This window comes from Leptonotus elevatus, chromosome 2 (genome assembly GCF_054856555.1).
Source record: "Leptonotus elevatus isolate MCC_2025b chromosome 2, RoL_Lele_1.0, whole genome shotgun sequence".
In the NCBI taxonomy this organism is placed as follows: domain Eukaryota; kingdom Metazoa; phylum Chordata; class Actinopteri; order Syngnathiformes; family Syngnathidae; genus Leptonotus; species Leptonotus elevatus.
In genome coordinates, this window is record NC_141240.1 from 2,972,851 (window position 1) to 2,999,192 (window position 26,342).

At 42.0% G+C, this 26,342-nt stretch overlaps 1 protein-coding gene across 6 annotated transcripts in view; it reads left to right on the top strand.

Annotated features, from left to right (window-relative positions):
* Positions 1-26,342, top strand: part of itpr3 (inositol 1,4,5-trisphosphate receptor, type 3) — a 197,050-nt gene that overhangs the window by 124,634 nt on the left and 46,074 nt on the right. For 4 of the 6 annotated variants that reach the window (XM_086069881.1, XM_086069875.1, XM_086069876.1 and 1 more), the window contains 6 exons: positions 5,118-5,192; positions 13,581-13,700; positions 19,668-19,790; positions 23,162-23,362; positions 23,436-23,551; positions 23,621-23,756. In XM_086069881.1, the coding sequence (XP_085926007.1) occupies positions 5,118-5,192; positions 13,581-13,700; positions 19,668-19,790; positions 23,162-23,362; positions 23,436-23,551; positions 23,621-23,756 (771 nt within the window). The remainder of the gene's footprint in view (positions 1-5,117; positions 5,193-13,580; positions 13,701-19,667; positions 19,791-23,161; positions 23,363-23,435; positions 23,552-23,620; positions 23,757-26,342) is intronic. The other 2 variants (XM_086069879.1, XM_086069878.1) reach the window with 2 other exon arrangements.

Sequence of the window (26,342 nt, forward strand, 5' to 3'; positions counted from 1 at the left end):
CGTCTCAGGAGACGATGGTGTAGTGCTATGGTGTTGAATTTTGCAGTAGAAGTTTTCTATATTGTAGAATATCAGCGTCTGGAGTGGCTGTCCAATCCCACTCTAGAGTGACAGTCTCGAGAGCATTTGTGGCACAAGTATGGTGTTGACTCTGAAACAAAGACTGCCCTTGCCTTCCTCTTGGCTCTCTTGAATGCCAGTTGGTTGTTTCTGGTTTCCTCTGCCCTCTTGATTGTGGCACTCCAGAGCGGAGGGACGTCCGATGTTCTTTCCCATGAATTGGGGTCAATACCAACCTGTTTTATGTTGCGTCACATCTTTGTAGCGGTGCTGGAGACTCCGTACATGTCCTTGGGCATGCAGCCGGCAGCCATGCGACGAAAATGTGCACCAGCCACCTCAGTCGGCTGAGGAGGGCGGACAGGCTTGGAATGCCGGCACGCTGGAGGACTTTGGCATTAGTTATCCTGTCCTGCCATCTGATTTACAAGAGACGTCTAAGGCAGCAGAGGTGAAAGCTGTTCGGCCGCTTCTCCTGACTAGCGTATGTAGTCCAGGACTCGCTACCGTACAGGAGAGTGCTGAGAACGTATGCCTGATAGACTCAATTGGTGTTCTCAGTCAGCTGATTGTTGCTCCACACGCGCTTGTTTAGCTTAGCCATAGTGGCGGCATTCCTTATCTTGTTGCTGATCTCTTTGTTCAGGGAGGGAGAGCTGGAGATGGCCAAACCGAGGTAGGTGAAGGAGTCCACCACCACAAGTTGCGTACCGTAGATGAAGATGTCCGGTGGGGAGGGAGTGTCTTGTGCCAGGATATAGGTCTTCTTCAGACTGAGAGGCCAAACTCCTTGCTGAGAATGTATGCCTGGTAGACTCGAAGATTGGTGTTCACAGTCAGCTGACTGTTGCTCCACACGCGTTTGTTTAGCTTAGCCATAGTGGTGGGATTCCCTATCTTGTTGCTGATCTCTTTGTTCAGGGAGGGAGAGCTGGAGATGGCCGAATCGAGGTAGGTGAAGGGGTCCACCACCACAAGGTGCATACCGTAGATGGAGATGTCCGGTGGGGAAGGAGTGTCTTGTGCCAGGATATAGGTCTTCTTCATACTGATAGGCCAAACTCCTTGCAGACATGAGACAGGTGGTTGACTAGCTCCTGCGGCTTCTGTGTGAGACGCCAGTGCTGCATCGTCTGTGAACAGCATCTCACAGTTCAGTACCTCCTGCACTTTGGTCTTGGCAGGCAGACGGGCGATGTTAAAAAGTTTCCCGTTGGCTCTAATGCGGATGTAGATGCCTTACGTGCAATTGTCAAAGGCGTACTGAAGCAGTATGGAGAAGAAGATCCCAAAGAGGGTTGGCGCGAAAACACAGCCTTGCTTTACTGCGCTGCTCACAGGGAAGGCTTTGGATGTACCACTGTTAGAAGCAGACTGTGCTGTGCATGTCCTCATGGAAGGATGTGGCCATCTGGAGCAGTCTTGCGGGACATCCAATCTTCCTCAGAAGGCTGAAGAGTCCGCTTCTACTGACCAGGTCGAAGGCTTTCATCAGGTCTATGAATGCTCTCGGCACTTCTCCTGCAGCTGGCGTAATGAGAAGATCATGCCCACTCTAAATCGCCCAGCCCTGTAGCCACATTGGGACTCTTGGTACAGACAGGAGGCGAGACTCTGAAGCGTGTCGTGACAATGCAGGCGAAGACCTTGCCCATGGTACTGAGGTGGAAGATTCCACGGTAGTTATTGCAGTCACTGTCCTCCCCCTTGTTCTTATAGAGGGTGACGATGTTGGCGTCGCACATGTCCTGGGGTACTTGGCCTTTCTCCTAGCACAGTCACAGGATCTCGTGGATATGTTGTAGAAGCCTTCCCACTGGATAGTGAGGTGATGGCTTGTCCAATTTCTTCCACGGTGGGCAGGGCTTCTAATTCCTCCATGACTGCGAGGTCGGGTAGGGCATCCAGGGTGGCATCCATCACTGCGTTCTGGGTTGCGTACAGTTTAAGGTAGTGTTCCACCCAGCAATCCAGCTGGATCCTGCTGCACAAGACTGGTTGCATCTCATCCTAATGAGCTTCAAAACACGACGTTCCTTCCTCCCAAAAGCTGTGAAGGTTGAGGTATAGATGGCATCACGGACATTTGGGGCTTGGGCAGCCATCTTCTCACTGAAAACTTCATGAAACAGCTGTGATCTTTCTGGGACACTGGTGCTGTAGATGTTAAGGTTTTGGTATGGTGTATTTTATTCATGGTCAGCCTTACTTTCCTGCCTATGAGGAAGTGGTCTGTGTCGCAGTCTGCGCTGTGGAAACTACGAGTGTGAAGTACGCTTCTCAGGTCCGCACATCTGGTGATGACTAGGTCAAGCTGATGCCAATGCTTAGGGTGTCTCCAAGTCACTTTGTGGCATTCTTTACACTTGAAGTAGGTGTTGGTTACGCACAGGCCATGGTGACAGTTCAGTTCCAGTAGCCTCTGTCCATTCTCATTCATCCGGCCTATGCCATGGTGGTTGAGCCAGGAGAGACAGGTTTCGCAGTTGGCTCCCACTAGCATTAAAGTCTCCAAGGAGGTATAGTCCTACAGTAGTGGGGGTCGTGTATATTGCCTCATCCAGTGCCACATAGAACTGGTCCTTCGCCTCTGGAGTGGAGCAGAGTGTTGGCGCAAAAATTCTGAAGAGACTGACAAAGCCTGCTGTTGGAGACAGACGCAAGGTATGATTTTTTCTGATCAACCAGTTGGTGGTTCAATGGCTGTCGACAAAGAATTCTTCCCAGCAAAGCCTACACCGTGCTGTCTAGGGCTGTCCTGTGGCAGGCCCTGCCAGTAGAAGGTGTAGTTAGCCTTTCTAATGGAGCCACTATGGTAATGTCAATGTTTACTCTTGCCAGTTCCTTTATCTTTGACTGCAGTCCGTTGTCCATCACTTGGGGATCATTGGCGAGTCTAGGGCACGTGGTCCGGACGTTCCGGCTTACTAGTCGAAGAGCTGGCATCTTCTTGTTTCTTTCTTTTCTGCCTGGTGCGGGGATTTACAGCTCGCTTGTCAAGATTGTGTTTAATTCTACTGGGTGTCTAGCCACCCAACCTCACCAGTCCTCTTGCAAGAGTTAGTTGTGGGGAGCCGATTTAGTCGCCGGCCCCTCGACTAGGGCTGGACTTCACAATACGATGCGTATCGCAATACATATTTATCCCAATACATGGTCTTTAAGGCAATACGTTTTACAATTTACATTGCTTTACATGCAGCCTACATGATATGTTTATCATGCTGGATGGCAAAAAAAAAATTGTTAGCAGCTCTTCTGGTTTACCACCAAGTGGCATGCGTGGTCTAACTGCACGTGCATTGCAGAGCAATGTGCCACTTTCACAGATACACCGGGAAACTTTACAAATAGGCATGGGCCAACATGAGTGAAAATATCAAAGTATTAAAATTACAGCTCTAAAATGTGCTTATTTGAAATAAAAATTTTTTTTTAATTAACACATTCTATTTAGTTTTACTGTGATTGGCTGGCAACCGGTTCAGGGTGTACCCCGCCTACTGCCCGAAGCCAGCTGGGATAGGCTCCAGCGCCCCCCGCGACCCTTGTGAGGAAAAGCGGTTAAGAAAATGGATGGATGGATATTTCGTTTTAAACAAAATATAGGAACATTGGTACATTAAGAAAGATGTACCATGTTAAGTTTAAGTGAATACATAAATAAATGTTGATAGTCTTCTTCTGTTTTAATGTTTCTTAGCAAGACAGTATCCAATCACTGGTGAGCTATTTTTAGAACATACTTCAATTCGTGGGACACCTACACATGTGCACTTTTTTTTCTGATTAAGTAAACTGTCTGCAAGGCACCAGTGACTACGTTTACATGTAGGCAATATTCGGGTTATGGTCAGAATTTGGGTTTCTGGAACAATCGGAATAACACGTTTACATGCACAAGTTGACAGAGTTACCCCCGTATACATGGCGTTTGGAATAACCCGATGTAAGGGGGTGAAAGAGGGACACCACAATGGCAGAAATAGACGTAATTTCCGCTTCTAACTTTAAACGGTCAATAAAATACATTATATTCATGTCACTCACCACGCTAAATAAAGTAGTTTGTTTCTTACTTGCTCCAGTAGTGCGGTTCTTGTCGGTACACGCCAGAACGGACTTACTTCGTTTGGATAAAGCGGAACTATGTGTGTGTCATCTAATGTTCCTACACGGACGTGTATTGTTGAACACTGCAAGCTGGAGATAAACATTGTTTAAGCATTACGAGTGATGTTGCGTCTGTCTCACATGAATAGTTAACGTGTCACAAACTGTGGCATTTTCGCCATAGAGGCACAATATAACGTGAAAACGCCGCAGAGAAATCAATGTATTTAAGCGAGGCCCGTGTAAGATTTTTGCCAATTTTTGCACATTTACAGGGGTCATACTTTTGTTTCATCCAATTAACTTAACTTGGCTTGTACCATGTCAAGACCTGGGACAACTGGGGAAAAAATCTTGAGTTTTCAAAGTACTATATGATGGGGCATCAAATTTTGCTTTTCATATTTCCTTTGCCCTGAAAGAGGAAATGCTTAAAAAATTTAATTTCTTGGGTTTGAATGAGTTAATAACCCGAATAAGTGCATATTTGGCTTTGTGTGCACGTTAACATGGCCTTTCAAAACTCGATTATTGCCAACTTCAGGTTTTGAAAGTGCTATTGGCCCTTTTGTGATGTGAGCATTTTTCCATCCTCTGGTTGGTACATCAGAGCAAAACTTGTTACAGACAACTTTGGTTAGCAAAACACATATAGTACATTCAATAATTAACAGTTATAACCATCTCTGGTCAGTTTGATGTATTTTATTTTATTAGATAAATTCTGGTTCTAAATTGCTCCAGATATGTGGCCTAGTTGCGTGCTATTATCTTGCATTCTTTGGCATCGCATTGGGGTTTGTATAATTGAAATGGTATAGAGGTGGTTAGAGTTGGATTAAGTTAGGTATGTGGAGGCCAATGGCCCACCACTGAGTAATACTATTTTCAAGTAGTGTTTTATTAGCATGTTTTGTATGCTGTGTTGCCCTGTGCTTCTGCAGGGGGCAGCAGAAGACGCCACCCACAAGAAGGAGAAAGGGGAGAAGAACAACGAGAACTATCAGAACGTCAAAGAGGTCAGCATGCTTCGTTGGGTTGTCATGTGTCAATCACTCAGTGTGGGCGGGGTTCATGTGTGCAGTGTGTATTGCTGGTGACACGCTTCTTTTTTGTCTGTGCCCTGACTCTGCGACCATTGAGGGTCTGTTTGAAAAAATTATTCTGCTTTAAATCACTCAAATCACCTTTCCACTGCAGAGTATAAGCTCCACGGGGCTGTACTTTCCCCAAATGGGTTTGTGCTGAGCAACAATGAAACAGGGTTGCTGCAAAGTGGAGACATTATCACACTGCATTCAGGGTCCGCAGTTTACAAGTGTGTTCAGTTTTAGTAGGTACCCTGCAGTGGAAAAGGCTTCAAGGTCCTATGCCATCAAAATCCAAAATGTTCCAGTGTTTTATGCATAACATAGTTCAAAATAAGTCTGTGAGTCTGCCTCCAAGTTCTCTCTGGCCGGCCGCAAAGTCACACGGCATTACTATAGAGGTGGATTTAAAATTAATAAATTAATAAATTAATAAATTAATAAATTAATAAATTAATAAATTAATAAATTAATAAATAAACCAGCAGAGTGCAAATGAGAACCAGCTAGGCACTGTGGCTTTGGGTAAAGTGTCATACAAGTGTAATAGAAGTGTCTTTATGACAAAGTTGTTAACTGATGAATGACTTTTAAAGCAATACACCACTTAAAACTAATTTTCCAGTATTCAATGTGGCAGTGTGTATAAAGAATACATGTGCAAATATCTCTGGCATCTTATTCCCTCATTTAAAAAATATATTTCTTTAAGCCGATTAACTCTTTGACTGCCAAGCATTTTCAGAAAAGAGGATATGTGGGTGCCAGCTGATCTAAGCATTTTGACTGATCTTTCAAGGTCCACAGAAAATTCTGTGTTTGGACTATGGAAACACAGATACTACCAAATGAAAGATTGAACTCTCATCTTGCATCAGAAAAAAAAGTTTGTTTCTACCTTATTCCGTTTTTCAGTAATCAACAATAGAAAATAGGTTAGTTTCATCTAAATGCTCTGTTTTGGACCAAAATACGGAGAAATCAATCTTTTTGTGAAACGATATTATTTCATGCACTCTAGTGAATTTGACACCTTTTTTTTCCATGAATGATGCCACAAACACCTAAACCGTGCTTTACTTCTGTAAAACACTACCACCAAAAATGAAAACGTGTTTTTTGATAGCAAAATAAGTTTATTTACATTCAACAGTGTAACAATTTGACAAAACAATTTGGCAAACTATTTACAAATGTGTGCAACTGTGCATGTGTGGTACTATTTACAATTGTGTGGATGTTTCAACTACACAGTTTTTCTTTTTGTATGGTTTATTGTGTAAAACTCCCCTGCGTGCAAGGGGACGCAGCAGGATTTGCACCACAGATTAGTTTCACTGCGATTGCCCCTTCGCGTGCACTTTCTTGCCGGCCTTTTTTTCCGGGGAGTAGCAGGTATATACTGCAGTGTGTGTTTGGCCATGTTGTCATCAAGTCTACTCTCAGGATCATGACACGGTGACCTGGTGTTACGTCTGGCTTCCTCATGGCCTTCAGTTCCTATACCGGGTGGTAAGAGATGTTCTGATCCATTTTATCCACTCCATTCATGGTGGCATCGTAGTCCAGAACCAGTGTCTTCTCCGTGATCAGACTGTACCCTCAACACTCTAGCTCCGCCTCACGTCTTCTACTGACGCCTACCCGATCTTGTCCAAAGAGAGTCATCGCTGCCATCTAGTGCCCAAAAATAGGCATTATACTAACTCGACCTGCTTGATACTTTCAGCACAGCTTGCCAAGGGTTTCCTCCACCCGTTTCCCAAAAAAAAACAAAAAAAACATAGTGAACGTCTTTTAACGTCTTTGGCGGCACTCATTTGGATTTTACTAAACGTTATTAAATGTTTTTGGCGGTCAAAGAGTTAAGTATCAAAATAACAACGTCTGGGCAACGCCATCATCCACATCATCTAGTCATGTGATTGCAATGACGTATCCAGTGCGTTAACAGCCGCCTTCGTTCATTTGAATGCGAGTTTGCTGATGTAATGGGCAAGAAAAATGCCCTCTTCTATTGCCAAATACTGTGCCAATTGACCTTTCGCAAACCACGTCCAAACCACACCCCTAAACGGCCAAGGTACATCAAGCTTCTTTCCGCTCCATTGAAATCCATTGTAAAAATTGATCCGCAAAACTTTAGTCAGCTTCAATAAAATCATACCAAACAATGTTCCAACAAGCTGTGGACCTCCAACAAGCAAAATAGTAAAGCGATTTGCCCATAGATTGTGTAGACGGCTTCACACCCAGCTAAATGTCTCCAAGTCCAAGATAAACAAGCATTCCTACATTTGCTCCAAGGTAAGAGACTGTAAAGTAGCTATAATGAGCTAGGCCAGGGGTCGGCAACACATGGCTCTGGATCCACTTGTGGCTATTTCATCCTTGTGTTGTGGCTCCCTTTGAAAATAATGTGTAAATAACAATTATCCCTTGTGTGTGCGCCTGAAGGCTGTGTGACATGTGGATGTAGCGTGCGCGTGCGCATTGTTTGAGAGGGAGAACGTGGAAGCCATCCCATGACCATGAGTGTTAACAAGTCTATTAAAAGCGAATAGGAAAGTGTCATAAATAAAACCCAAGACTGCAGACCATATGGATTATTTTATCCGGGTATCGGAATCCACTTTTTGGTGATGTGCGACGAGCAAGAGGCACAACTCCGGCCCTTTCTCCTCTGTGTCCTCCGACTACGGTCTGTGGACCGAAGAAGGAACAGATAACATTCAAATTAATTGTATTTTAGCTTGTTAGTTTTGAAATCTAATTCTAAAATTGAAGATTATCGTAAACGAGTATAGTGTTTAATATTTTGGTCGTCCAAAATATGCGTCACATCTGCCAAAGTGCGACACCTGGTACTCTTCACATCAAGGACCTCAAAAAAACATTAAGATTTCATCTATTCTCTGTTGCAAAAACAAAGATGAAATCTTTCAGAAAACGAGAAAAAAAGAGACATATATCTCTGCAAAGACTGTCAAAGATGGCAGATTGGAAATAGTATTTTTTTTTTTATTATTATTATTATTTTTTTAACTCAGAAGAACGTTGACTGCACACTCCAGCACACGCGATTGAACACAGAAGCAGACTGCGTTGTTTCAGCAATGGTGGATAATATTTTGATGAGTTATGAGTGATTTTGCAAGGCCCACAGAATATTGTGTTCTATTGCTATAAAAACATGGAACCTACCAAAAGAAAGATTAGAGTCTTCTTTCATCAGGAAAAAAAAGTATATTTATATCTGTTTCCGTTTTGCAGCAATTAGCATTACAATATAGCTAAGTTTCATTAATATTCACATTCCTGGTGAAAACACTGACAAAAAGAGCTTGTTGCAACATGGTCCTGGCTGATCTCTTATACTCTGCTGCCACCTGCAGGCCGTTTTTTTTTGTAATAACTACCATTGCTTTAAGCCACCTCTTCATGTCAAGCTGCATCAAAACCTTCTGTATGCTCTTGCATTAAAAAAACAACAACTTCAACATGTAGAACAATGTATTAAAACGTCCCCCTTCTTAAAAAGTCTGCCAATCCAGAGGCACTGTCCCCGATGTCCACGCGATGTTGTAGAGGCGTGTCAACCACGACAGCCCCACAACATCCAGAGCCTTTAGAAACTCCGGGCGAATCTCATCCATCCCTGGGGCCTTGCCACCAAGGAGCTTTCCAACCACCTCAGTGACTTCGACCCCAGAAATAGGGGAGCCCACCCCAGTCCCCAGATCCTGCTTCCTCAAAGGAAGTCTCGGTGGAATTGAGGAGGTCTTCAAAGTATTCTCCCCACCGATTCACAACGTCAAGGTCAGCAGCACCCCATCTCTACTATACACAGTATTAATGGCACACTGCTATCCTCTCCTGAGACGCCGGATGGTGGACCAGAATTTTTTCAAAGCCGTCCGGAAGTCGTTTTCCCTGGCCTCACCGAACTCCTCCCAAGTCCGAGTTTTTGCCTCAGCGACCGCCGAAGCTGCATTCCGCTTGGCCAGCCGGGCAAGGGAAACCGCGATCCAAAATTGTCATTCATCATAGGGTCTTTCTGAGCCATGCTTTTTCTGGTCTCTCACCTAGGACCTGTTTGCCATGGGTGACCATACCAGGGGCATGAAGCCCCAGACAACATAGATCCTAGGGTTATTGGGACACGCAAACCCCTCCACCACGATAAGGTGATGACTCACAGAGGAGCACAAAAAAAGGAGTGTAGTGGTTAGCGCGTTCATCCACAAAACTGGACATCTAAGTTATATTTACGATTATTTAATATTGTATATTATCAGGATATCATTATCATTGGCCATTCTTCACTGAAATAGGTGAGTGCTTCTCCATTTTCAAGTTCTTTATGACGCAACACCTCGTAAAAATACACTGTGATGATCAAGATAAGATCATTGTTATTAATAGTTGCTGGGTAACTTGATATGCTAGCAGGTAGATTATGCTGGGTCTCATACTGGAAGCTGATGTTTCATTGATTTACACAAAGTGAACATAGAATTGCAACAGGCACTTTGAACGTATTTTGTCTTCATCTTTCACGTATCAGTTTGTGCTACTTCAGAGTAAACAACCGTTCTCATACAGACAGAGAAAAAAAACACACATTAGCCGCGTTTCCAGGAGCTACGGGGTAAATTTACGGGGCCAGCCCCGTATGTGAACGTCTCCACTGCAGGAGCCTTCCCAACTGGGCCACATTTACAGGAACTTACGGGGACGAGCGGAGGTCCTACTCAAGGGTAGGTACTCCGCCGGCCTGATAAACTACCGATCGGGCTTTCTTGCTGATTGGCTAGAAATTAATCAGTTAAAAAAATTATCTTACCTTCATGCGCGACAATGTTGCATTGCCTAAGTCTCTTCCACCAAAACAATTCTCTTAATAATCCTGCTTTGCCTATTTTCGTTTCACTCTACTGTTAGCCTGTTCAAATTCTTCATCTATACGCCGCCTCCTCTCACTCAAACCATCCATCCACGCCAAGTACATAACAAAAGCAGTTTTTCTCTTTCCTCGTTGTTGTTGCGGGCGCCGTGCTTGTGTGACGTCACAGAATCCGTTGCAAGGTGATTACATGTCGATCGAAACTCGTGACTTGCGAGTCAGCCTTTTCAAATTCTTCAACCAAACGCAGTCTCCTCTCACTCAAACCATCCATCCATGCCAAGTACATAAAATAAAAAGCAGAGTAAAACAGCAATCACCAAAAGTTTTTTTTTCCTTGTGATTTTCGTCGCATGGCGCTTGGGTGACGTCACGGGAGAAACCGCCGCACAGCGTTTACGTGTCGATCGAAACTTGTAACGTTGCAAAATGGGTCGTACTCCGCAGTGGAGACACAGCCACATTCGGGCCGGATGAGAGGACGGTTCCTGTGAAAGTCCCTACCCCCCTCCCCATACCCAAACGTCCTGCGGTGGAAACGCGGCAATAATCAGTTTACAGGTACATTTATTAAAAATAGGAATTATTTTCCGGGATTAAAATTTCCACGCTGAGAGAGAGAATGCATGTATGCTTTAGCTAAGATAATTGTGAAGTCCGCTTTTCTACAGATTTTAGTATTACGAATATATGCTATGTAGATCCTTTTGCCTAGATCTGGAAGATATCACACTTGTATTGCGACAAAAACACTCACTGACATGCTCTTGTACGTTTATTTACATTTTAAGTGTACAGAAGGATGTCCGACCTGGAATATTTAACTGAGGGAGGCGGAGCTTTTGCGAAAGGTCAATTCTGATTAGTGTAATCCACATGCTCTACCTCCTGAGCTGTGGCTGCCACACGTCACTGTTTCATGTCCTTTCTTAAGGGATAGTGTGGTGGGGGGTGGTGTTCCCCTTTTTTGTTTTTCTCTGGAGAGCTCAGTATTGTTCATTCGGTAATTTTACCGATTTGACATGTCATCATCATTGCTCTTTTTTTTTCCTTCTTTTTTTTAAATTAATTTTTATTTTGTATGTGGGGGAGTATGTGCATGTGCGTACGTGTGAGTGTGTATTCATTAGTTCACCTAAAACCTGTTTAAAAATCCCATACCGTTCACCTAAACCGAACACTTCAGAAACCAGCCAGAGTTGTAAGGCCGTCAGGAGACCCGAGGAAGGACCAAAGAAAGGAAAGTGAAATACAGCACCGACCAGACATTACCTACTACCCACCGGGTTACCAACCAGAGTCTTTCACCAAATCCAGAAACATCTAAATTCCAACAAATTAGGGAGACCTCAAGAGACCAAAGGAGAGACTGAGGAAAGAAAGGAAGGATAGATGAAACACAGTGAGATCCACAGACATCAGCTTCCACCGATTCAACGACCAGTGGAAGAAGCAGAATGTGTTTGAATTTCGATAGATGCTGGTGTGGTGGATCTGGCATGCATGAAAATCTCCACCAAAGAGGGGAGCCGTCGACCCCTACCAGGACAGAGCAAGCGCAACACCTCAGGGCGCCCCAGGCCACGGCAGCGCCAAGGGACAACCCCCGGGCCCCGCAGGGGCCACCGGCCGAAAAGCAAACCCAGGAGCAGGAGCGCCCCCCACCCCAACACGGCCCGCCCCCACCCCAACGCAGCAGGACGGGGCACTGCAGGCCCGCCAGGCACCCCACCGGTCCACCCCCCCCCACGCCCCCCATCCACCCCAACCCAGCCCCAGCCGCCCCCAGGCCCCCAAACCCCCAGACACCGACTGGCGAACTCTACCCCTACACCTTGAATGTGACCCCACCCAGTGTATATACAAGTGTGTGTGTGGTGCATTAAAATTGGGAGCAGGTCAGCCAGAGCAGAGGGAAATGGTATCCCCACGCTCCGATCCACCTGCCTCCCAGTCATGTCAGTGAGTGTATGTGGTGCATTAAAAAAATAAATAGGGGGAGGTGGCGCGGCAGGGACACGGACAGGGGATCGCAGCACTGCTCTATACTGCGGTCTGCCCCGCCAAGGTGGCGTCTCCTAATGTAAGGGTGAACACACTGAACACAAAATGTAGCTGGCCGAGCGAGTGAAAGTTGGCCGGATGTTTACAGCACGCGATGCGTCACGATGATCACGTAACTGTCCTAAAATGGTCACTACTGTACCTAATGTAAAAGTATTGTTAAAAAGTACTATATCATCATAATTGCTCAACATAAATAAACAGTTTTTTTCAGGTAAGAGTTGAAAATAACAATTTCACAGAACAGCTTGTTTTTAATAAATGGTGTATTACTTTAACATTCTTCACTCACTCACTCCCAGCCATTTTCACTGAAGCAACCCCCTTCGCTCCTGGCTGTTTTACTGGATTTTGACTGATTTTGTAAGGCCCACAGAATATTGTGTTCTATTGCTATAAAAACATGGAACCTACCGAAAGAAAGATTACAGTCTCTTCTTCCATCAGCAAAAAAATACATTTGTATCTGTTTCTGATTTGCAACAATTAGCATGAGAATATAGCCACGTTGTATTATTCACAAATCTGCTGAAAACATTGGGGAAAAGAGCTTGTTGCAACATGGCCCTGGTTGATCTCTTATACTATGCTGCCACTTGCTGGCAGTTTTTTTTTATGTAATAATTACCTTTGCTTTAAGCAGCCTCTTCGGGTCAGAGGCTGCATCAAAGCCTTCTTTCTGTATGCTCTAGCATAAAAAACTAAACGATAAAAGATGTATAAATACGTTTTGGGGACCATGGCAATATTTAAAATAGAACATTTGGCTACGTTTTTTGGAGCAAATTAGTTAATTGCTATCAAGGATTTAAAAAAAATTGTGAAGCAGTATTTTTATTTTTATTTTTACAAAAATCACATTAAATGATTAGATTGATAATCATCCTTATTGGCCAGGCATGTTAAAACAGTCCAGTAGATGGATTCACAAAAATCAGCCACTATATATATATAATGTACATTTGGGTCAGAAATTTAAATGCTCCAAGTACTGAGAGTCATTCAGCAATATAAGTGTGCAGTAGTACGATTCAAGGCAAAGTCGATGCAAAGCAATGGGGCTACAATGATGAATGTAGTTATAATGGCACTACAGCGATGTGTAAATTGCCAAAGTGTCACTACAAAATATGAGTCAACTGTTTCAAATGTTTATGGCGATGGGCTACTGAAATGTATGCAGGTTTGGGTCTGCATTGTTCAATAGTGCCTGCGTTGTCACAAAGAATATATGATAACTCTGATAGTGATGTTGGAGGTGATGTTAGAAATGAAGTTGGATTTTGGACATTCTGCACTCTATACAAAATATCTATTGTAAAGCATTGGGTCTTGTTGTGTTGTCATAGATCTTGGAGAGGCTAAACAAGATGTGCAGCAGTGGTGTGTGGAAGAAGCAGCAGAGGTTGCTCAAGAACATGGGTGCTCATAAAGTAATGCTGGACCTGCTGCAGGTCTCCTATGACCAGGTGAGACGACCAACATAATAAAAAAAAAAAAAGAAGAAAGAAATTGATTTCCATTGTTATGCAGATGATACCCAGGTTTATGTTCCCTTAAAACAAAAGGAAACCAACTCTTGGACCATGTGTCTAGGAAAAGCTGAAGAAGATGCTCAATTTAATTTCAGTTACAATGCCTAGCTATAGGAGGATCCTTTGTTGAAAAGTTTTGGCGAATGTGCGGTTGGTTGTGTGGCAGAAAATAATAGCGGGCTCAGCCGCGCTGTATAGATTTGACGTACAACAATAAACTTCAAAATCACCAGTTAAGCACTTTAACGGCCGAGGGACAGGGCGGTATAATGTATGTATTGCCGACAAAATTGAAATTATTCAAAGCCCATATATGAGATGTGGGATGATTATAAACGTTTGTTTGACTCACCTGTTTCCTGGCAACACAGACATCTGCTTTGGGGGACATTTACTCTTATTTAATACAAAGCCCTGGGCAAAGTTGGGTAATTATTCTTCATGGATAAGTGTCCATTGTGGTGCCGGAGGAAAAGGAGGAGCAGGAGTTGTCTCGCATTACAGTAAGTCTGTGGAAGTACGTCACTCCAAAAAGTTCCATGGGGGAAATTAAATGTCAACAAGCACCACACCTTATTCTTTATTTTTGGAAACTTAAGTACAGGGTCACTTGTCGCGTGATGTGAGAATGGCATCTGTTCTCTGGTGAACATCTGGATATCAGAGCTTACACAATTCTTCTTTTCAGATCCAGTCTTGGAGAAACATGCAGTCATGTTACGTAGCATTGTAGCACCTTTAACCCATTAAGAACTACAGCACCTGGCAAAAACTATGGGTGACTTTTGACTCAAATATTAATAATCAATAATAATTGATATCTAAGGTCCTGAAGCAGATAAGAACATTATTCCAAAACATTCACACAAACCTAAGTTCATTAAAACCTTCAATATATATATATATTTTTTAAATGAACAAACAAATGTCGCAATGCGGGTATATTTACCTTCAACACTGGAGCGCAGTTGTAATAACCTCGGGGAATCGAGTGGTAATTATTCGTAGCCCATTCCGTTACAAAGTCATTGAAATTTTCAACATCCTCATTGTCTACAAACATATTTCTTAACAATATGCCACTGTCGACTGGTTACACTGATTCGAAATTCTCCCGCGGCGTTATCAATCGCATCATTTATTTCATAACTCCTGCAAATCTGCGTGTCTTTTATACTGCACAAACTCGATTTTTCTTTTTCTTTTTTATCCTCTCCAAATAACAAATCAGTCACAAGTACTTACTGGTAATAAAGTGAGCCTCACAAACCATGTCAGCATCAGTCGGAATCCAGGCTTTGACCGTCAAGTTATACCCTCCTGATCGCTCGCAGCCATTTCTTTCCTTTTCGTGGCCCCTTCCGGTGGGAATGAACCATCTGCTTCTCTTAATCCTCCTGCAAATGTACAAAACCATCACACTACATGTAATACACGATGTTTCTTGCCACACAGTATCCCGTGATGCAACGCGCAAAACATAAACAATACATCACACAGGATCCTTCTATTCAGTAACACCGGAAGGACTTTTGAACTAAATTGCACATACAGCATATTATTGAAATTCTTTATTCTTACTTATTATAGCATTTTATTCTCCTCACTTTTTTGGCCGTGCAAAACTCCCACATAATACATCCGATTTACACCGTTCAAATTTCAACTTGCTTCAAAAATTCATGCCTTCATGTATTTATCGTCTAATTCCACATTTCTTACAGTATTGGCACAATTTAACGTTAAATATCAACTTTTCCCCATTCATTTTCAATGGGACTGACATGTACCACTTTCCACGCCCACTTCCATAAATACAACTGACCATCATTAAGAGCTGTCTTATACTGCTCAGCGGCACATTTGGTAAATTGCCTTGTCCATTGCCTAGGTCGCGGGAATCCCATGGTAATTATGCTAAGGGATATAAATGTATATTTTAGTTTCACTCTTCCATCTAAAGGAATGGAGGGTACTGCAAGCCTAGGTAGCGCTATTAAGTGATTTATTTATTTTTTCATTTGGATATCATTCGTTCCACTTTTCAATCTAAATGAATGGAAGGCACTTTCGGATAACACTTTTCCGTATAAATTTCAACTTGCTTAAAAAATTCACGTCTCCCGAGTTAAAGTGTTTTTTGTTTTGTTTTTTCTTTCAACTACAATTAATACTTTGTAATTTTTCAATTTACTTCATAAGTATTCAGCTTAGCATTCAGCTTCCATCATTCCCAACGCAATTTCTGCAGAAATTGCACTTAGTCTAGTTACAACAGCTCTTGATCTATAGGAGTTCACCTCATCTTAACTGACATATCATTGTGAGAGCATTTCAGTATTTTGAATGAGTAATACATTTTTAATAGTGTGTGTAAGAGCATTTCAGTGGAGTATGCAAGCAAATCATTTTCAGCTATGTGTGAGGGCACCTCTGACAGCCCTTCATGAGAATGTAATGTAGTGAAACCCAACTTCTTTCAACTAAGACTAGTCAATATTAAATGTTGTTGTTAAAAAAAAAAAGTAACTTGTGTCTATCACAAAATGGTTGAACTAATGTGGGGGTGACGTGGCTCGGTGGTAGAGTGGTCAACCTAGAAGTTGTGGGTTCAATCCCATTCTGACCACGTTGAAGTATCCTTGAGCAAGATACTGAAGCCCCCAGTTGCTGTGAATGAGTAGTCGAATGTAAAAACGCTTTGAGGGCCTTGTATGTATATATAATATATGTATGGTGCTATATAAAAAAGTACCATTTAAAAAAATTAAGTACCATTTGTAATTGCATGTTGGTGTCCCCTTTGTCCATCCATCCATTTTCATTGTCTTCATTTATTTTATAAAACATTTTGCCCATTAAAAAAGAAAAACACGTCAAAAATAGCCGTTTAGACACCTTTAAGCCTAAAGTACCTTGTTATTTTACACATGGACCATGTAATAAGAATGTTTCTGCCTCATATTGCACTTAAAGCTGTGTTCCTAAATCCTAAACGGTTACATTAGACATTTGTATTGATTTTTTTTTATTCAATGAAAAAAAAGCTTTTTACAAAATAAATGAAGACACTAGACCCTAAACGACTATATTAGACATTTTGAATTGATTTTTTTCAATGGGGAAATAATTTTACAAAATATATAAAGACAAAATACTATTAATCTTTTTTTTTTTTTTTGCTGATCCGTCCGTGATCCGTTGCACCACTAGTAGGAAAGTAGATTGTAGGGATGGCCGAGTACAGCACTATCTGTATCTGTTCAACCATCAAAATGTTCTTTATCTGTATCTGTATTCGGAGGAGGCGGGGCCCAAATCAGAACTGGGCACGGTTTAATCAAAAACGGGTGGGGCTTACATCAATAAGAAAATATCTTAGTGAGAAATTAGAAGAAAAAAAATGTTTGAAATTGATAGGGATTGATCAAAAGTTGCTATATTTTTTTGTTGATTTGAAACTATTGACAAAACAGCCTAATTAAGATTCAAATCAATGCTGGGCAAAATGTTTCTATTAGATCTCAGACGATTCACGGTAGCACTGGCGAATTGTCGGTCTCGGCAATATCCATGCAAATTGCCGAAAAGTACACGGACCATCAATTCTTATTCTGCCAATCACATGAATATGATGTATATAAGTATTGAATTAGATTTATTTTATTTCCTACGTTTGTGAGTTGGGTATGGCTGCACTTGTTTCCTGAAAAGGTACTGTCACTGGGAGGTGGTTCCAAAGCACTTTTGTGCAGCTGTCACTCAGGATTCTACGCCCCGCTCAGTTCAGACCATGCCATCACGTAAAAAGTAAAAAGTCTGAAACTCAAAAATAAGATTTAAAAACTGAAAAAATAAGATCTAAAAGACAAATTATTTGAAACTGAAAAAAAAAAAATTAAAACTGAAAAAAAAATCTGAATCTGAAAAGAAAAAACATTAAACTGAAAAAAAAAAAGTCAAATGACAAAATACATATGGAAGCGAAAAGTAAAAAATTGATTTGTTCAAAAGAATGACTGAAGTGAATCAAAATTAATTTTGACCCGAAAAAAACTTTCACACACTTATTTTTATTTTGAATACATTTTTATATTTTGCAAAAGTCAAGCTCAGCACAACTATTTTCAGTTGCAAGTTTTATTTTTTCAACTGCTTTTTCATCTCTTCTTTAATTGGCCTGCTTGCCCAGATTGTACAAATTGGTGCTTCCAATTGGTTTTAATGGTCAGATTTAGATTTTATCAGTCACGTTTGCCTGATTAGAGAAATTCCACCACCTTGTTTGATTGTTCCTCTTTAGCTGAATTTACTTTGTTTACTTAAATTTTCTAAGTTCTTACTTCTCTCCGTAGTTAGTATTTTGCCCTTTTAATTTCCCAAATAGATTAGAGAATAAACGTGCACAACTACACATAATTAAAACGTGGTGTAACTGTGTTTGTGTTTTAGCCATTCATATTAACCTCTAAGCTGAAAAACGAACTCACTAACTATTTATATGTAGCATCCTTCACTTAAATGACTGATTTATCGAGGTTAATATCTGTTATCCTGTTAAAAGTATCTAAAACCCAATGTAGTGCTCCAAAAGGCGAGCTCGAGTTTAATTGTAATATTAAACATGAGTCTCCTCCATTTAATTAATCAATCACTTATTTAATTAAATAATTAATTGACCCAATTTACGCTACATAACAGTCCACAGACTCTACTTCATCTAAGAAAGGCGTGCCATTGTAATTGAGGAGATCAAGGAAGGTTTCTCCTCACTGACTCACAACATTCTGAGTTGAGGTCAGCAGCGCCCCATCTCCACCATACGTAGTGTTAATGGTTCACTGCTTTCCTCTCCTGAGATGCTTGATGGTGGACCAGAATTTCCTAAAAGTCGTCCGTAAGTCATTTTTCATGGCCTCGCTGAACTCCTCCATGCCCGAGTTTTTGCCTCAATGACCGGCGAAGCCTTGTTCTGCTTGGCTAACCGGTACCCGCCAGCTGCCGTCAGAGTTCCACAGGCCAAAAAGGCCCAACAGGACTCCTCTTTCAGCTTGACGGCATCCCTTACCCTCCAGTGGGTTCGGGGATTGCCACCACGGCAGCAACCCGACCACCTTAGGGCCACAGCTACAAAATGGAGGCGCGGGGGACATGGTCCACTCGGACTCAATGTCGTCCTCCTCCCGCAGGACACAGGCGCTGTTCTGCAGGAGGTTGGAGTTGAAACTCTTTCTGATAGGGGATGCTAGACCTTCCCAGCAAATACTCACAATACGTTTGGCTCTGCCAAGTCGGGCCGGCATAATACCCACCATTAGATTCATGTGTGCTATAATGTATGTATTCTGTAGGTGTGAATGTGAGTGATAATGCTTGTTTGACTATGTGCCTTGTGATTTGTTTGCTACCAGCCCAGGGTGTACCCTGCTTCTCACTCAAAGTCAGCTGGAATAGGCTCCGGCTCACTGACAACCCTAATGAGGACAAGTACTTTAGAAAATGGATGGTTGTTTGTATCCATATTATTATTTGTATATTTTGTACTTTATTTTGCTCGATTTAACCCCTGGCATCTTATTCTCTTATTCACCACTTTGGTCAGTGGTTGCTATTTTTATAGCATGTGCAAATTAAGGTGTCTTGGCAATGTCCATTCAATTACGTTTTTTAATCATGATGCTAAAAAACAGTTAACAGTCAACCTTTTTTTTTTTTATCATGTTACAAGCATACGGCTGCTAATGAGGTGGTAATTCAAGATCCAAATCAAAGTCCTTTTGACCACCAAAAGCTGACTGAATGTTTACTACCAATCCAAGAGGCAATTGAACCAGAACGGGAAGTAGAAACAGCAGTAACAGTGCTAAACATTCTTCTTGTCTTCATCTTTTTGGCTTGTAGAACGACGTGAAGATGCAAGAGATCATCAGATACACTCATCTGTTCCTGCAGAAGTTCTGCATGGGCAACCAGGAGAACCAGGCTCTGCTGCACAAGAACCTCAGTCTCTTTCTCAATCCAGGAGTAGGCATCTCTTTTTCCAGTTTCCACCGACATATTGACTTAGTGTACGCCTGTATCCCACTGAGCACCGAAGGTTTGCGAGTCTTTGCGACAGTAGCGAATATTGATTTCTTGTCAGGGTTCATTCAAGGTCGCAAACGTTAGTGAAGGAGTTTGCCAGATGTTTGCAAACAGTTTTAATGGTCGCAAATAGTGCTGCCACAAACGATTATTTTGCTAGTCGACTAATCACCAACTGTAGTCGCGATTAGTCGACTAATCGGTACATATCGTCGGACGACGGAAGGTCCGACGATCGACGGTCTGATGACCCAGATCGACCACTGTGGCGCAAATCGATTATGTCACACGCAGTGTCCGAATTCTGTGATTTTTGCACGCTTGTAACTTTGCGCTATTGAACACTACGTGCATCTCTATTAAGTGTGCACCTCACTGAGGAGCATAGGGTGTAGTGTGGGTATTGGTACAGGGCCTATAAGGACACTATATGGCTCAAGGCGGAGTCGGCATTGTCGTCACTCGTCGGCCATTTTAGGACTGGGGACTGCTTTGGTGTGCTGTGCTGTATTTGGTAGTAAGGTGGATGATTTATAGGGGTGAGCCGGATATTCGTACAACACGAGTACCCGGTATGGATATTTGATTTTTGCCGGATACAAATATAACACGGATAGACTTCCTTAATATCTGTGCTAAAAGAAAGCCGGCCCCTCCCTCCTCTCCGCGGCGCGTGGCACACAGGCAGAGACAGAGAGTGAGAGAGAGGATCTGTCAGTGCGGCGGCGCCTTCTGGCAGTAATTAATTATCTCTTGGTCCTTAATTTTCTACAGCGCACTTGTATTTAGTTTTGTATATTTGTCAAAGTTACGTGGTGAACTTTGGAACGCTATGCAGACGCAGCGCTCTTAAAAAGGCAGAGCTTGGTTCGGGTTGCGTCAGTCTCTCTGGCTGCCTAAATTAGTTTTTAAATATAGCTGGTCAAAGCACTTACACACATGCACAGCTGAACACACTACAAATCAATATATATTGGATTTTTTCCCCCCACTGCAGTCCATAAAAATATAATGTTGCAAATTAAGCTTCACACACACAGCTTAACACCCGTTAGTAGTACAAATTAAATAAAGCATTGAAAACAAAAAAACGATAGAATAAGAAATCTGTGTTGCTATGACAACTCTTGTTCATTCACATAATAGTTCATTATTTCCTACTGCATGTGCTGTACTCAGCAGTATTTTCCCGAGTTTATGAACAACGTGTTCTGTAAATACTATTGTGATCAAAAACTGTGAATATTCATTTTCAGACTGTTCTTTAAATATTTATTCATAGACTTAAAAAGATTCTTGTTTTGAGTAAAAAAAAAAAAGTTCTAAAATAGTTCCCTTACTATTGTGATCTCAATTCTCAGACTGCTTTGTAAATATTTATTCATACACATACATTTTCTGAGTTTATAAAAACTTTTTTGAAAAATAGTTCTTCTTTTGTGATCAAAAGCATTAATTTGAAACTTTTTTAGGCTGTTTTGTCAATAGTTTTCAAATAAACAAAAAGTATATAGAAACTTTTGACATCAATTTCAAACAAAAAAAATTTGAGTTTTTTTCAATTTCGTACTAAAAAATACTGTAATGTATTGACGTGTAAGCTCCACCCATTTTGTTAAACCACGCCTACCTCCGATTAAACCACGTCCACTTCCGCTTTATGCCACACCCACTCCGAATACAGATACAGATAATATAGATGGTTGAACAGATACAGATAGTGCTGTACTCGCTCATCCCTATTTACCCACTTAAATACTCATAACTTGCTAAATTCTTGACAGTTTTACAAACAGAGTGTTTATCACAAACCTTAGCAACGTGGCTATGATTCAGGCTGAATTTTTAAATTGCAACTTAAAAAAAAAGTGCGGCCGTTGTTTGTGTAATCTCTTGTGTCATATCTAACAACAAAAATGAAAATCGGTTGAGAATTTGGGGTAGCGAGTCGTAAACTGTCACTGTATTTCTGGTTGAGCATGAGAGTCGTCGACGGGGCAGTGGAGCCGTCAAGGCGCTTGACTGCCGACAGTGCAGAGCATGCGAGGAACCAGCCGGGCAGCGAACCAATTGGATATTGACACCACGGGCGCATTTGGTTTTTGCATGGGTTTTTGCATGGGTTTTTGCATGGGTTCTTGCATGCGTAGAGTGACGTCACGGACAGTCAAATCTGTTCTGAGTGTTTGGAGCTGATCAAACTGAGACGCATCCTGTCCAAGTTGGATATGAAACTACCTCCCGCATGTGGTTTCAATCCGTCCCGCAAAAATCTGATTTCAGGTGCTCTGTGACTGTTCAGACTACAAAAGAGCCATCCACTTTCAATCTGGATGGGCTAAAAATCGGATTTAGGCTGGCAGTCTGAACAAGGCCTTAGATGGCCACCCTGTGATGATGTTACTTCTCAGTGGCTCACAGCCATGGACTTAATATATGAATGGACTGTCAATCGGCCCATCACGGCTGAAGCCAGAGGGCAGCCATCTTACGTTGCCACTTTTATCAATAATGTCTGTTTTTTTGTTTTTAAACTGTTATCAGTGCGTGTTTTACGCTAGGATCTTTGTATGGAGTAATGAGAACCTCGCAAAGATCGAACTTCACTGTTTGCATCGACCATTCAGAGTACATGTTTTTTGTTTTATGGTTTTATTAAACATGTAAACATAAAGAAAATACATTACATTACTGTTTTGTGATTTTTACACCCATTCAGAAAACAAGCGCTGCACAAGACGTTGCACTGCCCCCCCTACCCCCCCCCCCCCCCCCCGTAGTGAACGTCAATTAACGTTTTTGGCGACATTCATTTGGATTTTAGTAAACGTCGTTAAACGTTTTGGCGGTAAAAGAGTTAAGATGGCCGCCGGTGGCTTCACTTCTTCCAAAGGCGAGTAAGCAGCATTGACAGTCTATTCATATGTAAGTCCGTGCTCGCAGCACACAAATAGTGTTCTTATAGATATCTATGATTTGTAGAATATGGAATACAGAAATAATTAAATAAGCCAGGCTAACTGTTAGCTGAAGCTAGAGCTACTCAAAACTCAGCAATTGCGTCGCTATAATTAGACACTTTTCCATTTTTGTGGTTCTGTTGGAGAGTAAAGGAGACTTTAAGACTCCATTCGAAGCAGATGTTTACACAGCTTTCAGTCGGCCCCTGTTTGGCATTGGTAAGAATACACCCCTTTTTTAGCTCCTGTTTTTCCACATCAGTCATGATGTCGGGCTTTTGTATGATTAGGTTAGTTTGCACATTATAGTCACATGGTTGACTGTCTGCTATTTGCTCCCTTCCCTTGCAGCTGCTAGAAGCGGAGACTGTACAGCATATCTTCAGCAACAACTACCAGCTATGCACAGACATATCGGAGAGTGTCCTGCAGCACTTCATCCACTGCTTGGCTACACACGGACGCCACGTGCACTACCTCAACTTCCTGCACACCATCATCAAGGCAGAGGGCAAGTACGTCAAGAAGTGCCAGGACATGGTCATGACCGAGGTGAGGGTGCCGTTGAGAGTGTTTTTCCAGCGTGGACATGGCCACTCGAGTGACCAACAACGTGTCTCTGCAGCTGACTAATGCCGGCGAGGATGTAGTTGTTTTCTACAATGACAAGGTCTCCTTCAATGTCATGCTGGAGCTAATGGCCGAGAGCAGGGAGGGCATTGGCGAAAACAGTCCGCTTAGGTAAATGTGGCAGCCATTCGTTATCATCTATGTAGAAGAAGGTTTATAAGATGGCACTGTGGTATGCAGGTACCACATCTCACTGGTGGAATTGCTGGCCGCGTGCGCTGAGGGCAAGAATGTCTACACGGAGATCAAGTGCACGTCACTGCTGCCACTGGAGGATGTTGTCCGTGTGGTGACACATGAGGATTGCATCACAGAGGTTGGCCATCTTTGTGTTGGAGTGTGCATTCTGGGAGAGGATCCTTCATATATATATATATATATATATATATATATAGGTGGGTGTGACTGATTGTCACACCCACCTGAGTGGGGCGAAATGTATTTTCCGCATTTGACCCATCCCCTGAGGGAGCGGTGAGCGGTGAGCAGCAGCCGCGCTCGGGAATCATATAGTGATCTAACCCCCCAATTCCAACCCTTAATGCTGAGTGTCAAGCAAAAAATGGTTGTAAGCCTCCCTCCATGCTTTTATACGCCTTCATTTGGCTAACGGCGTAGTACAATGTCTAGAGGACGAGATCGTTCGTAATGTTGATTGCCTCCACACCAGGCAAATCCGACAAGAGTTTTGAAAAATCTATTTTCCTCAGAGTCTAAGGAACATATCCAACATATTTTACTATTTTTAGAGCATATCAGCTACGTCCAGGTTCACCCAACACTTTTGCATAGTCGCTTTCCATCATTTTCAATGGGTGTTCCCTACTTCCTGACCCCCAGTTGAATTTTGCGCGCCACCGGAATGACGTGATTGCAACCTTCCTATACTCTGTTTTTTTAAGCAGCTCATTGCGGCGTGTCGGACAGGAATCGAGTTGCACATCATATCAGGGGCGCTAATGCTTTTTATCATGTCCTGAAATCCCTCATTCTCCAAAACGCAGTATGGCTTAAGTCTTTAACAATAAACCGGGTTATGAAAGGTCGTTATTACCTTTCCTCTGGTGAAGTTGTGGGTGCTTTAGTTGGAAGAAGTCCTCGCTGTCAGAGTGTGCGGATCCATGCCTGCTCATCAAGCATATACATACATCACTCGTCCTCGCGGTGTGTACGAGTGCAGGTTGACAGTCTTAGTACATGGCGACACTTTTATACAGTGTATGTATATAAAATAAACATCTCTTCTATTCTTTGTACATTAAACTTGCCGGAGCATGTTGTGAATCTTGTCCGTGTGACAGCGTCTCCATTCAACTTCTGTCCCAAATTAAAAGCTGCGCGCAGTGCTATCTGACGTCACATAACTGTGACAAGTCTTCCGTGACTTTTTTTTTTCACCCACATACAAACAGGTCTCCCGGGCGAAGTCTCGCGTGACTTAGAGTCAAGGAAATGCAGTTTCAACAGCTCGCTTGTATTGTCATTCAGGACATTTAATTCGCATGGCATTGAATCTATCGCAACTGGACTGTTTCGGTTGTTTTATAAAAATGTTTTGAGCAGCTGTAACAGCAACATAATACCAATTTATAACTTCTTGACCGAGCCATCGGCCGGTTCAAGATATTTCTAGACCGATTCATTAGTCCATGTGCTAGCGCACTCGCATCGATAAACTCAAAACCGGTTTTGTTATATATATAGGCATCAACGGCACAAATTTTTTTAACGCTCGATTAACAACCGGCCCTTATTTAGAAAGCCTCTACCAAGGGAATTCCAGTCTCGACGCAGCAGAAACGTCCACGTCGAAATTACCCAAAATAAATGCAATGCACTGTACTGCACTGGAGCTACAATACACAATGTTTAAGGAGGAGAATGTTTGAGTGGAGGAGCCATTTGGACTGTGTAGCACTTCCACCGGCTCCCTGCTTAGCAGAACGCACTCGTAGCGCCGGTGTTAGCAATTAGCACCAAGCTCGGCTGCTACAGATCTCTAAGAGGAATCCATGGGCACTCTCAACCCCCTGTGAGAGCCAAGAGCCGAATGGATGCTGTATTGCCAAATGGAGTGACTCCAAGCCACTTGATTTTTTGATGTGAGGCGTATTTTATTCAGCAACTACAGAAAATAGCTCATAAGTGTAACAGATAACGTCTTCTGGTTCGTTGCAGTAAAGCAGCACTTTACAAAGCGCATCCAAGAACTTAACAAAATAAAACCATTCAACGTCGTTCAAAGGAGTCATTATAACACAATTTAGCAGTAATAAATAAAATAAAAATGCATATATTTGTTGAGTGGCGTCAAGTTGTATTTTACCATTTTAAAAATGTGCAGAAGTTCGCAAGTTAATTCATGTTAAAAATGAGAGAGCTCTTATTATGAAAAGAACACACCAATCTTGTCTGGTTCGTATGCAGTAATATTGAGTCATTATACAATGCGCATCTGTATTGAACTGAACAAAACAAAAGCATTCAACGTTGTGTAAGGGAATCATTGTAAGACAATTTAGCAGTAATAAATTAAATAACAATGCATATATTTGTGGTGACTGGGGTCAGTGTTTTTTTTACAATTTTAAAACTGCAGAATTTCACATTTCTTCATTTTAAAAATTTGTCAGCTTTTAATATGAAAAAAAGAAGAAAAATGACCAACACAAATCAATGTCACACTGTTTTTTAGTTTTTTACAGCACAGTACATATTTTGCATTTTAAAACAATTTTATGAATTTCTTATGAAATTACTCTATCAAAGACTAAAAAATGCAACCATATTTCTACTAGGTTAACATTTATTCCCACTTTTATGTTAACAAGCTTATGAAAAATTTGCCCCAAAAATTCTTCTTGTACATTTTATTGTAAATTTAGATATAAATTGAAATATA